General features: G+C 61.5%; 2 protein-coding genes across 2 annotated transcripts; one reads left to right on the top strand and one right to left on the bottom strand.

The window, feature by feature from the left end:
• The first annotated feature begins 1,935 nt into the window (after positions 1-1,935).
• On the top strand, positions 1,936-7,481 carry GFAP (glial fibrillary acidic protein). The gene is made up of 9 exons (XM_064636385.1): positions 1,936-2,414; positions 3,034-3,094; positions 3,577-3,672; positions 3,743-3,904; positions 4,177-4,302; positions 4,493-4,713; positions 4,873-4,916; positions 5,530-5,615; positions 5,887-7,481. Exons 1-9 carry the CDS (start codon positions 1,957-1,959, stop codon positions 5,926-5,928), a joined length of 1,296 nt encoding a protein of 431 aa, XP_064492455.1. The 5' UTR covers positions 1,936-1,956; the 3' UTR covers positions 5,929-7,481.
• A 1,898-nt stretch (positions 7,482-9,379) lies between these two features.
• Positions 9,380-12,652, bottom strand: CCDC103 (coiled-coil domain containing 103). Its single transcript, XM_064636395.1, has 3 exons — positions 11,972-12,652; positions 10,850-10,982; positions 9,380-9,939 (listed from the first exon to the last, which is right to left on the bottom strand). The coding sequence occupies exons 1-3, from the start codon at positions 12,142-12,144 to the stop codon at positions 9,478-9,480; spliced, it is 768 nt and encodes a 255-aa protein (XP_064492465.1). The 5' UTR covers positions 12,145-12,652; the 3' UTR covers positions 9,380-9,477.
• Positions 12,653-12,655: the final 3 nt, after the last annotated feature.

The following is a 12,655-nucleotide window of genomic DNA, read 5'->3' as shown; positions in this document are numbered from 1 at the left end:
GCCTGTCGCTGGTGACACCGGCCCAGGACAGCTGGGGGGACACGGGGCTGGCTGGGGACAAGGAGCTTCTGGGCATTAAAGGGGGATGTGGGAGCTGCCCCAGTCCCACCAGTCTTGTCTCCAGCGGCTCTGGGTCCTCCCAAATTGCGCCCACAGGGACACGGCCGTGGCCGCAGCTCTCCCCACTGGCCACTGTCGGTGCCCGGCGATGGTGGCTCCGGTCCGGCCACATGTCCCCGTCCCGCAGAGGGCAGGAGCTTTTCCCGGCCATCGGCTGCCACCTGCTGCCAGCAGCAAGGCCAGTCCCTATCCCTGTCCCCATCCCTGCCCCTGTCCCTGTCTCCATCCCTGCAGCAGCATCCCTGCTCCGCAGCTTCACCCCAGCTGCCTCTCGGGGCACCCACCCCGCCGCCACCACGTCTCGCTGGTGGCCCCAAAACATCCCCATCCCCCTCATGGGCTGTCCCCGAGGCCCATCCATGTCCCAGTTTGTGGCCAGGACGCTGTGGCTGGGAGGGGACAGGGCTGGCGGTGGCGCCGTGCCCGTCCTGGATCCATCCCGCCGTGTTTCCCGGCAGTGCCGTGCCCTGGCACAAAGGCCCCTCCAGGCCGTGCCGGGCAGACACGGCTCCGGCCCCACACAAAGCCCCTTTCAGCCGCCCGGAAAAGCCCCTGGCACCCGACCCTGGCTCTCACCACTCCCTGCCATGGGCCAACAGGGGCAAAAGGGGCAAAAGATCCCCCAAACTCAGTGCATATGTGGCTGGTGACATGGTTGAACACACAGCTATGGTGGGATAAGTCCCCTTTGGATCTGGGATGGGGACGGGCGTCCTGAGTCCTGTCCAGGCTCCAGGGCCACCAGCCAGTGCTTCCACAGATCCAGTGGGATGGGAAGGACTTTGAAGGCTTCAGCCACTTAATTAACACCTGGCCTTAATTAATAGCCTGGAGTGATGGGCTGCTCATGCCAGGGCTTGTCCTGGGGGATGTGATATGGGGAGGATACCTACATGTGTGTGCTCACGTGTGTGTGTGTGCCCATGTGTGTGCCTGTGTGTGCGCCCATGTGTGCATGTGTGTGCCCACGTGTGTGGGGGGGTGTGTGCCCACGTGTGTGTGCCCGTGTGTGTGCCCATGTGTACACGTGTGTGCCCACGTGTGGGTGTGCCTGCATGTGCACGGTGGGGTGGCTCTGTGTGTGTGTGTGCTCTGTGTACATGTAAGGGTAACTGGGCATGTGCCACTCTGGGCATGTGTGTGCACATGCACACGTGTGTTGGTCTGGCTGTGCCTGTGTGTGCACAGCAGGGTGGCTGTGCCTGTGCACGTTGTGTGTGTGTGGAAGGGGAGCTGTGTGTGCACAGCTCTGGGTGTGTCCCGTGTGTGTGTGTGCACACGTGTTCAGGGAAAGCAGCACACGTGTGTATCTGCACACTGTGTGTGTCCCCACGTGTGTGCCAGGCAGGCACGTGTGCCTTGCACACAGGGTGTGTGTTTGTGGACACGGACAGACATGTATGTGTGTCTCTGGAGGTGTCTGTGTGCACGTGTGTGCCTGTGGGCGTGCACACACATACGAGTGGAGATGCAGGTGACTCCACACGTGTATATGTAGATCTCACACGTACATGTGTGTGGATCTCCCATGGCACCACACTCGGCCTTGCACCCACCCCACCCACTGCCTGCCCCAGGGGTGAACTTGGCCACTGCTCCATCTCTGCCCTGCCACGTGCCCCAGGCCCACCCGGGGGGGCCGGGGGTGTGCAGGGGGCTGTGCCACGGTGCCCAGGCTGGATGCCAGGGCACAGACACCCCTGCCAGGCGCCACGGCCTGGCTTTGTGCCGGCCCAGTGGCTCCCTGGCTGGCGGCCAGAGCCGGGGCACCCAGCGGGACGGGGGCTCCAGGCTCCATAAAAACCCTCGGGAGGGCACATCACACCCACCCCAGGCATGGAGAGCCAGCGCTCGTCCTCCTACAGCCGCCGCTTCGGCCCCGCCACCTCCATGCACCGGGTGCCCCCCGCCAGCCCCCCAGTCCGGAGCCACCGGGGACCCCGCGGCACCCACCCGGCCGCCCGGCTGGGCTCGGGCAGGATGGACTTCTCGCTGGCCACGGCGCTCAACTCGGAGTTCCGGGAGACACGCACCAGCGAGAGGGTGGAGATGATGGAGCTCAACGACCGCTTCGCCAGCTACATCGAGAAGGTGCGGCTGCTGGAGCAGCAGAACAAGGTGCTGGTGCTGGAGCTGAACCAGGCGCGGGACCAGGAGCCCTCCCGCCTGGGGGACATTTACCAGGAGCAGCTGCGGGAGCTGCGGCTCCACGTGGAGCAGTTGGGCACCACCAAGGCCCGGCTGGAGATCGAGAGGGACAACCTGGCCCAGGACCTCAGCAGCCTCCAGCAGAAGTAAGGCACTGTCCAGCTGGGGCTACTTCTGGGGACCAGGGTGGCCACCAGGAGCAGGATGGAAAGTGGCCACTGGGATGGGTGTCAGGGTGATTACCAGGAGCAGGGTGGCCACTGGAATGGGGACCAGGGTGACCACCAGATCCAAAGTGGCAGCAGAGACCAGGATGGCCGCCAGGACGATGATCAGGGTTGTCCTGGGGACCACGGTGATGATGGGGATGGTGATGTGGCCGGGGAAGTGGTGATGTCATGGGGACCATGGTGGTGGCAAGGCCCAGGGTGACCCCTGGGACCAGGATGGAGACTGGGGAGTACCCAGGGATCAGGGAGGCCACGGAGACAGGAGCAGGGTAGCCCTGGGGACCAGGCACTGATGTGCACCAGGCTGGTGGTGGGGACCACGGTGACCCCTGGGAACAGCGTGGGATGGTGGAGGGGGTGTGGGATGGGTGCAGGCACTGACACAGGGTTTGGGTGGGTGCTGGGGCTGTGGGGCTGTGTTGACACAGAGGGGTATGTCCGTGGGCAGAGAGGGACAGATCATGGTGCCAGAGGGGTCACGGTGCCAGAGGGGTCACAATACCAGACATGTAATGATGCCCCTGCTCTGGTACAGGCTGCAGGACGAGGTGACCCTGCGGCTGGAGGCCGAGAGCAACCTGGCTGCCTACAGGCAGGTGAGGGCAGGGGCCACTTCCTGCACTGTAGGGGTTCAGCTCCCATCTTGTCCTCTCCTTGAGATGGGCAGGGATAGGGAGGGGGTGGACAGGAGCAGGCAGTGAGGGACTAGGGTATGTTACAATGGGCAGAGAGGGGCAGGGATGGGGCAGGGATGGAAAGGGATGGACCATGGATGGGCAAGAATGGGCAGAAAAGGGGTGGGGATGGGCAGGAGTAGGCAGGGACTGGGATGTGTTATGATGAGCAGAAATAGGTAGGAACAGGGCAGGGATGGAACAGGGATAGGGCAGGAATGGAACAGAGATTGGGTAGGAATGGAGCAGGGATGGGCAGGAGTAGGTAGTGAGGCACTGGGATATGTTACAATGGGCAGAGCTGGGCAGGAGAGGGCAGGAATGGGCATGGCCAGGCAGCTCAGGAGGGAGCAGACCCAGGGGGCCAGCCTGGGACTGTCTGCTCTGTCCCCCCACGGTGACAGGACGTGGACAACGGCACCTTGGCTCGCCTGGACCTGGAGCGGCGTGTGGGGACCCTGCAGGACGAGATCGCCTTCCTGCGCAAGGTCCACGAGGAGGTAACCCTGCCCGGGGGGGCTGGGGGTCCTGGGGCTCGGGGGGCTCTGCTGACTCCCCTGTCCCCACCAGGAGCTGCGGGAGCTGCAGGAGCAGCTGTCCCGGCAGCGGGTCCACGTGGAGGTGGACGCCAGCAAACCAGACCTGACGGCCGCCCTGCGCGACATCCGCAGCCAGTACGAGGTCGTGGCCGCCAGCAACGCCCAGGAGACAGAGCAGTGGTACAAGTCCAAGGTGCAGAGTGAGCTGGTGGCCTCACAGAGGGGTGGCCTGGCTGTTCCCCCGGAATGTCACCTCCTCGGGGCTGGGGTTGCTCACCTGGGGTTGGGGGGGTGGTGAGGGGGTTTGGGATCTCTGCTGTCCCCGCCCGTGTCAGGGATGTTTCTCCATGTTCCCAGGGCTATGTCCCTCCTGTGGAGCACAGCAGAGCTGTGCCCCCAGGCCGTGTGCCACCAGGACACATCTCTGCCGCGTGGTCCCATCCCGTGGCCGTGTCCCTGTCCCAGTTCGCAGATCTGACGGACGCGGCCGCCCGGCAAAACGAGGCCCTGCGTGCGGCCAAGCAGGAGGCCAACGAGTACCGGCGCCAGCTGCAGGCCCTCACCTGCGACCTGGAGGCTCTGAGGGGCTCGGTAGGTGATAACCATGAGGTGCAAGAGGGGGGACACGGCCTTGGGGAGCTGCCACCACCATGGGGTTCCCCAGAACCCAGTGCTGGGGAACGGCGGCTCTCCTGGGGTGGGAGATGGACACTGGGATGAGCCCCCAGCTCCTGGGAGAAGGTGGCCATGGAGGGTGTCACGGCCCCTTGTGGCCCCCCAGAACGAGTCCCTGGAGAGGCAGCTGCGGGAGCTGGAGGAGCGCTACGCCCTGGAGACGGCCGGCTACCAGGACACAGTGGCACGGCTGGAGGAGGACATCCAGAGCCTCAAGGAGGAGATGGCCCGGCACCTGCAGGACTACCAGGACCTGCTCAATGTCAAGCTGGCCCTGGACATGGAGATCGCCACGTACCGCAAGCTGCTGGAGGGCGAGGAGAGCAGGTGATGGCACAGCGGGGACTCCACGTCCTTGTGGTCCCTCTGGGGTGTCCGGCTGGGTTGGGGACCATCCTTCAGCCCTGCTGCCCCAGCCCGGGGCAGGTGGAGCTGGGGGGGCAGCAGGATCCCGTGCTCTTCCCAACACCCTGGTTGCTCCTGCAGGATCACCATCCCCGTGCAGAGCTTCTCCAACCTGCAGGTCCGAGGTGAGGCTCGGGGGGGCAGGATGGTGGCACAAGCAGGGGTGGCTTCTGGGGGCTCTGTGGCAGGAGATGCCACCTAGGCTGTCCCTGTCCCATCCAGAGGGACTGGGATGTTTTTCTCTGAATCTTAAGGAACCAGGACTCCTGGTTTTCCCAGGATGGGGGGAGGAGGGTGCCATGGACACATCCCCCAGGCTGAGCATGTCCCCAAGCCCATTGATGTGCCCAAGACTGATCACATCATCATGTCCCTGTGACAACCACATCCTCAAGGCCAATGACATCCCCTGGCCAATTGTGCTCCCCAAGGACAAGCCTGTCCCCAAGCTCAGTCACATCCCAAAACCACCCATGTCCCCATGGTCAACGACATCTCCAAGGTCAAAAATGTCCCCAGTGCCAACTGTGTCCCCAGGGCTAATCACATCCCAAAATCAGCCACATCCTCAGAGCCAACACTGTCCCAGAGGCTGGTTGTGTCCCCAGGGCCACTGTCTCCCATGGTTCAGGGTTTTCCAGCCCAATCCATTTACTTTGGGCCTCCCCACCTGAGCGTGGCTGGAAGGGCCATACCCTGGCCATGGTGTCACTGCCTTGTCCCGGCCTTGTCCCCCAGAGAACAGCCTGGACACCAAATCTGTGTCAGAAACCCACGTGAAGAGGAGGATCGTGGTCAAAACTGTGGAGACTCGAGATGGAGAGGTGGGAAATCCTCATCCTTGTCACCTACGCTCCACCCCCTCTCCCATGGGGTGTCCCCAGGACATGGGGCCACCATCCCTGAGCCCCAGGAGCAGCCCAGGCAGGGAGCCAGTGATCCCAGTGCCCTGAGAGCATGGCAGCTCAGAGAGAACACAACTCCCTGTCACACGTGTCCCTGTCCCCATCCCCAAGCTCATTCGAGCCCAGGTAGGCTCAGCCGGGAGCGGAGCCTGAGCCGGGGGTGATGGTCCCTCTCTCCCTCCGTCTCCAGGTGCTCAAGGAGTCCAAGCAGGAGCACAAGGAGGGGCCGTAGGGCGGACGATCCCGAGCTCCGCAGGTCCCACTTGACGCTTCGAGGGAGCCCCGCGGGCACGGGGGCGGGAGGAGCCGGCGGTGCCTCGGGGGGGCATCTCCCCCCCCTGCACCCCTCGCCTCTCCCGCGTCACCCCGTGCCCAGGGACCCCCACACCCTGTTTGGGGCTGGCAGAGAGCAAAGCGCCCATCGGAGCGGGCACTGTGTGGGGCGGGGTGGGCAGCACGCAGGTCCAGGCAGAGCCAAGCTCCCCGGAGGGATCCTGCCGCATTCCCACAGCACGGCGTGCCGGTGGTTTGGGGGCTGTTCCTGCCTCGCCCCGGGTCTCCAGCTCGCCAGTGCTGATGGAGAGGATCCATCCTGTTTTGATCTCCATGCAGTGGTTGGACAAGATGATGGTGCCAAGAGCATCTCCTGCACCCACCTTGCTGCCCTCTCTGGTCTGGGAGACCTCCCTGGATCTCCCCAGTACACCCTGACCCCCAGCACCCTTGGGTGGGGGCTGCAGAGTGCAAGGCACCCGCTGGAGAGGGACACTGCCCTGTCACCAGGGGTTGGTGAGCTCAGCTGAGAGGCAGGGGCAGGAAAATGGGGAGGATGGAGAGGCAGGGGAGGAGGAAGAGGACAACGGAGAAGCAAGATGCTCTTGGGATGGTGTCAGGGGGTGATGAAATAGGGATCAGGAGGGATTCCTGGAGGTGTCCAGGGTGGTTTGTGGGGGCAGTGTGGGCTGGGTGGCCTCAAGAACTTGTCCTGGCACAGAGCCCTGGCACTGTCCTGACCCCCACACTGGGTGTCTGCCACCAGGGTGTCCCCAACACTGTGGTGGGGACAAACAGATCTGAGGGGTTCATAGTGAGGTGTGACCCCTGGCCCTGCACTTGGGGGTCTCACACAGGGGAAAATGGAGAGAAAGGGGGTGCAGAGGAGGAGGAAGATGTTGGGGGCTCTCACAAACGGAGCCATCCCTGTCCTGCCTGTCCCACCTGGGGTCACACTGTGAGCCAGGGGGTCTGGGGACCAGGGCTGCCCCAGTCACAGCCCCTGCCACACACAGAACCTGAGCCCATTCTTCCATGGGCATTCAGGGTGGGGTTGGAAGAAATCCCTTGTCCCTGGGCTGCATGTGGCCCTGTGCCCCCACCTGTCCTCCCCCAGACCACCCAGGGCATTGCCCAGCCCCACTCCCACCTTCACTGCAGCCACTGACCACAAGCAGAGCCTTCCCTGATGCCATCTGACACAGGAGCAAGGACCCAGCAGCACTCCCCGTGCCCTGTCAGCCCCTTGTGATGACACATCCCTGCTCTTGGATCCATCCCCTCATCCCTCTGTCCCCCTCATCCCCTGGCTCAGGTTTGCTTTGCTCCAACTCCAGAAAGGCCATTCCTGGGGCAGGAGACGTTACAGGAGCCCAGGGTGCTGCCCAGGGTGGGAACCCAGGGGAAATCCAGCATGGCCCCCATGAGCAGCCTCCCTTGTTATTAATTACTGACTTATTAATTGCTGAGCCTGTCACAGCTCGGGGTGAGGAATAAAGCTAATGAACACTCTGGTTGTTCCTGAATCCACCTCTCTGCAGCCAAGCCGTGGGGTTTGGGAATTATCTGGGCATTGGGGCCCTTTGGGGGCCCAAACTGAGCTCAGTGCTGTGTGGGGACGTGCTCAGGGCTGAGCCCCATGGCACAGACACGCTCCAGGGGCCAACACCCGTGAGGGACCGAACACGGGGAGGGGGAGCAGGGAGAACGCCCTGAGCTGGCAGCCAGGCAGTGGGGTGGGAGAGACCCCCTTCCCAGGAGGGAAGCAGGGATCTGCTGAGGGTTCTCCACCCTCCCAGGAAACTCCTGGGATCCTCTGCTGCTGTTGGGGCTGAGGGTGGATTTGAGATCCTGCACATCATAGACACAGTTCAAGTGCCAGGGCATTGTTGGGACCCTCAGTGCCCTCCTGGACAGTGACAGTTGTCTTGGGAATGCTGAAATCCCCAAGCCACATCCTCGGAAAAAGGGGATGAGCCTAGTGGGGACGTCCTGCTCCATACTGAGGAGCAAGTGGCCACCAAAACCCTGCAGAGATGCCACCACTTTTGGGGGACGTACAAGATAACATTGCCTGGCACAAACATTGACTCCCAACTCTGTGCTCAGTTGGATGAGTAAAAACCCTCAAAAATCAGACACTTTTCTGAAGAAAATCACCTGATTAATTTGAAAAATATTTTTTGTCCTTCAAAAATTAAAAAAAAGTGTTTAAACAAAAATTAAAAAAAGAAAAACAGGTTTGCTCCAGCTAAGGAGCTCAAAGGAACATTGAAGGGTTTGGGATGCTGGGACTCACAGTTCTCAGCAAGAAAAACAAGTTAAATCAGGGAAAAAAGGGTGAGAACAGCAACTATTAATTGAATTAAAATAGTTTGGTGGATCTTTTTATCAGCCTTTTAGGAAAACAACTCTAATAAATCACTGATGCGGACCAAGAACTCTGTAGAGCTTGGCCAGAACGTCTTGCACCAGCTCCAAGTTTTCATTGGAAAAAAAAAGGACTTTATTGAGCTTAAACCCCCACTGTCAGCCAAGAACACATCCTGGCAGTGTGAAATCCTGCCAGGAACAAATCCTGGCAGTGCGAAATCCCACCTGGAACAAATCCTGGCGCTGTGAAATCCCCCCTGTCCCCACTAAGCTGTGCCAAAACAGGGAGTTTCCCACATCAGTCCTCTGTGTCCTGCTCTTGCCCGAGGGCAGGGTGAGCAGGGGCTGGCAGAGATTGACTGGTGGTGGCCAAAGCATTGGAAACTTCCAAAGGGAGGATGATCCAAGTGCCCCGTGGGGGAGATGCTCCAGCCTGGCCAGGTTCCTGAGCACCCACCAGCAGTGGCAGCCCGGGTGGGTGAGGATGAAGATATGATGATGATGAAGCCCATGTTTGCTCCCCACCGACCCTGCCTGGATGCCCAGGGTGGCAGGATGAAGATGATGAAGATGATGATGATGAAGCCCACATTTGATCCCCACAGCCCCTCAGCTCAGCTGTTGGCAGGTCAGGTCACACCACACACCTACGGACCAGGAAAGGCACCACAGCAGAGTGCAGGGACACAGATGTCCCCAAGAGAGGTGCCACAAAGCCCAACATTCACACATCAGGCCTCAGGGATGAATCCTGTCACCAGGTGTTGGGTGGTTCTTGTCTGCCAGGGTGAATCTGCCGTTTGCTGGGTTGGGTTTTGGAACAAAAAGGACCCGACAGTTGTCACTGGCATTGATTACATCTCCTGAATCCCCTGAGTGACCATGGACACAGGTGGAAAAGGGAAGGGACTATCTGGGTTTAGGTTTCTCCTTCACTACTCAGCAATGTTTTCTTTCCCTTGGTTTTCTCCTCATCCAAGAGACTCTCCCATCCCCATCAGTGAGGACACCCTGCCCAGAGACCCCAGCACCACAGCTCGGGAACTGAACTTTATTTGTGCAGAACTCATGCTCTGGGTGATGCCAAGGTCAGGCCTTGAGTCTCTTCTGAGCCTCTTTTAGCCCCTGAACCCCCTCAGCCGAGCTGGAAACACTTCATCAGCTCCACCACCGTCCTTTCCTCCTCGTCTTCCTTTTCCGAGTGGGTGTCCATGGCGTGAGGTTCCCTCCCTGCCTCCTGGCCTGGCTTTTCGGCAGCCCAGCAATCCCTGCTCAGGCCCTGCAGCTTCCTGAACAGATCCCGGCCGCTCTCCTTCTCCGCCTGGCTCAGGAGCTCCACGTTCAGCCCGAAGCGCCGGGTGCCCGCCAGGCCCTGCAGGATCTCCAGGACGGCAGCCCCGTCTCCAGGATGGAAGTTCTCTGCCAGCACCCTCAGGAATTCCCCCAGGAGGCCAAAGCCCACATCAGCCCGGAAGATCCTGCCCAAGGCCTCCCCTCCCAGCTCCAGCAGAAACCGGTATTTCTCTGTCCCGCTCTTCAGGCACCTGCGCCAATCCCTGTGGAATTCTGCAGCCGTTCCAGGCAGCTGATCCAGCTCCTGAAGGAAAAAGGAGTCACTCAGGTCCTTTTGCTTTGTTTCCCCTCAAAGGCTTTGGTCCCCCTGCCCCAGTCAGCCAAAGATGTTTCTCACAGGGGCTTTGGTGGCACAAGGAGCTGCCGAGGGGGAAAACGAGAAGACAAGGAAATGCCAGGTGCCTCGAGCCCAGAGAAACCTGGGAACTCCAGGGGCAGAAGGGAAAGGTGGATGAGATGTGACACCTGGTGTGAACACAGATGGTTGTGGAGTGATCCTGACCCCAACCAAACCTGCTGTCCAGCCAGCAGGAGTAATCCATGTTGTGGATCATTAAACTGTGGGTGAGGATGAGGAGCAGTGCCTTAAACCAAAACACAAGTTCCACCTCAACATGAGGAGCTTCTTTCCATGGAGGTGGCAGAGCACCGGAACAGTTGCCCAGGGAGGTCATGAAGACATTCCAAACCCACCTGGACATGTTCCTGTGGCACCTGCTCCAGGTGACCCTGCCTTGGCAGGGGGGCTGGACTGGGTGATCTCCAGAGGTCCCTTCCAACCCCAGCTGGGATTCTGGGATTCTGAGGAAGCACTGGCTGTGCTCAGCCAGAGGCTGTTCCAGGGAGAATCCTGATGCACATCTCTGGGTTGCAGGAGTGTGGGCTGGGAGGGCTCTGCTCCCCCATTGTTCCTGCAGACCGTGGGAGGCACTGGGAGCTCTGGGCCCAGGCTGTCCAGCCGCCATTCCCACAGGGATGGAGCTGACTCTTCCTGAGGGGGCCCAGCCCGACCCTGTGGGGATCCAAACCCTGATGTTCCAGGGTCTGGGAGGGCTGGCTCACAGTCCCTGAGTAACTCCTACATTCCAACTAACACCCAGACTGTTCCCAAGCCATTTCCAGCTGTGGAGGAGGCCCCAGAGTCTCCCCCTCACCTGTGGGATCTCCTCAGTGTGGGCAGGTGATGCCTTGGCTGGGGCTGCACAGGGATTCCACAACACATTCCTCCTCTGCCCCAGCCTGTCCTTCTTCTCCAGAGGCTTCAGATGTGAGGCCAGCACAATGTTCCTGCAGGGAACAGGGATGGGAGGGACAGGGGGCAAGAGAAAACACTCTGAGGCTCCGAGTTACTTCCATCCTGAGGCACTGGACAGGCTGCAGGAGCAGGGCCTTATCAATACAAGGACAAACCAGCTTAAAATTCCCTGGGAATCCTGTTATGGGGACTGGCAAGTGTTTGGGGTAGAAAAAGCCACTTTAAAATGCTTTCCTGCCTCTCAAGGATCAGGCAGTGACAGTGCAGGTGAATCCATGAATGGAATTTAATCTGGTCCTACAAAATGTGGTAAAAATCCTGGATCCACCTGTGGATGTCAAGGGACAGATCTGTATGGGATCCAGGACTTCAGTGGGGTTTGGGAGTCCCACATGGATCTATAGGACATCCAGGAGTTCAGTGGGGTCTGGGAGTCCCACATGGATCCAGGATGTTGATGGATACTGGAAGTCCCAGCTGAACCTGCAGGTGGATCCCGGAGTTCGGTGGGCGCTGGGATTGCCTGGCACTGCTCCCCGTGGAGCAGCCTTGCCATCCCAACCTGCTTCCAACACCCTGGACAGAGCAGTGATGGGACTGGGAGCAGGGACAGGCTGGGCAGGGGACAGGGGACATGTGTCACAACCCTCCTGTCACAACCTTGTTTCTGCAGCCCCAGCAGGGCCTGAGGGGTGTGGGGAGAGAGGAGGGGCTTGGAGTGGGAATGGGGACAGGGAACAGTGTCCTGAAGAGGGGACAGCCCCTTCCCAGTGCTGGGCCACAACCGGGCACCACAGAGACCAGTCCCGGAGCAGGGACCGAGCTCAGCCCACATGGGGCCACCCGAGGAGATTTGGGGACAAATCTGAACCACAACCAATTGTCCTCGGAGCCGGGTCGTTCCTGGGATCCCGAGGCCGTTCCCGGGATCCCGGGACTGCTGCCCAGCCACTCCCGCCTCGGGCCCCCCCCAGAGCAGCTCCGAGTTCCCGGAGCCCCCCAGGACGAGCTCCCCCCGCACCTGAAGTCGCGATAGTCGGGGACGCCCTGGAGCAGCGCCCTCAGCTTGGCCTCGCCCTCCCGCTGCCGCCGCTCGTCCTCGGCCAGCGCCGCTCGCAGCTCCCGCTGCAGGGCCGGGAGAGCTGCCCCGGGATCCATCCCGGGATCCATCCCGGGATCCATCCCGGGATCCATCCCGGGAGCACGGGCACGGCGCACCGGGCACGGGGACCCTCCTGTCGCGACAGCCCTGTGGGGATGGCCTAGGGCACCCCACTATCGCGACAGCCCTGCCGGGGATGGTCTGAACGACCCCACTCCAGCCCTGCCGGGACTGGCCCCACGGATCCCGCTCTTATCGCGACAGTCCGGCCTTGGGGACTCCACTCCCACTGTGAGTGAGCCCTAAAGGCCACGCACGTGGGCGGCAATGGGGAAGTCCCGCTCCTATCGCGACAGGCCCCGACACAACTGCGGCCCCGGAGCCCCTCACTGTCGCGACAGCCCCGCCAGGTGCCGAGGCCCCCCGGCCGCTCTATCGCGACAGTCCCGCTGGGTGCCGAGCCCCCCAGGGCCGCTCTATCGCGACAGTCCCGCTGGGTGCCGAGGCCCCCCGGTCCCAGGGTCGCTCTATCGCGACAGTCCCGGCCCCGCTCCCGCCTCCACAGCGCCGGGGCCGCGTGAGGACCCCCCGGGGCTGCCCCGG

This window comes from Pseudopipra pipra, chromosome 26 (assembly GCF_036250125.1).
Source record: "Pseudopipra pipra isolate bDixPip1 chromosome 26, bDixPip1.hap1, whole genome shotgun sequence".
Classification (NCBI taxonomy): Eukaryota; Metazoa; Chordata; class Aves; order Passeriformes; family Pipridae; genus Pseudopipra; species Pseudopipra pipra.
The sequence above is the reverse complement of the archived record's forward strand: the minus strand, read 5'-3'. Positions and strand labels throughout refer to the sequence as shown.

Excerpts from the sequence above, each read along its gene's own strand:
- GFAP (XM_064636385.1), top strand. The coding sequence starts at position 1,957 with ATGGAGAGCCAGCGCTCGTCCTCCTACAGCCGCCGCTTCGGCCCCGCC. Across the intron at positions 3,095-3,576 it reads ACCTGGCTGCCTACAGGCAG|GACGTGGACAACGGCACCTT; the intron begins GTGAGGGCAGGG and ends CCACGGTGACAG. Across the intron at positions 4,303-4,492 it reads TGGAGGCTCTGAGGGGCTCG|AACGAGTCCCTGGAGAGGCA; the intron begins GTAGGTGATAAC and ends GTGGCCCCCCAG.
- CCDC103 (XM_064636395.1), bottom strand. The coding sequence starts at position 12,144 with ATGGATCCCGGGATGGATCCCGGGATGGATCCCGGGATGGATCCCGGG. Across the intron at positions 10,983-11,971 it reads CCCGACTATCGCGACTTCAG|GAACATTGTGCTGGCCTCAC; the intron begins GTGCGGGGGGAG and ends TGTTCCCTGCAG. Across the intron at positions 9,940-10,849 it reads ACACTGAGGAGATCCCACAG|GAGCTGGATCAGCTGCCTGG; the intron begins GTGAGGGGGAGA and ends TTTTTCCTTCAG.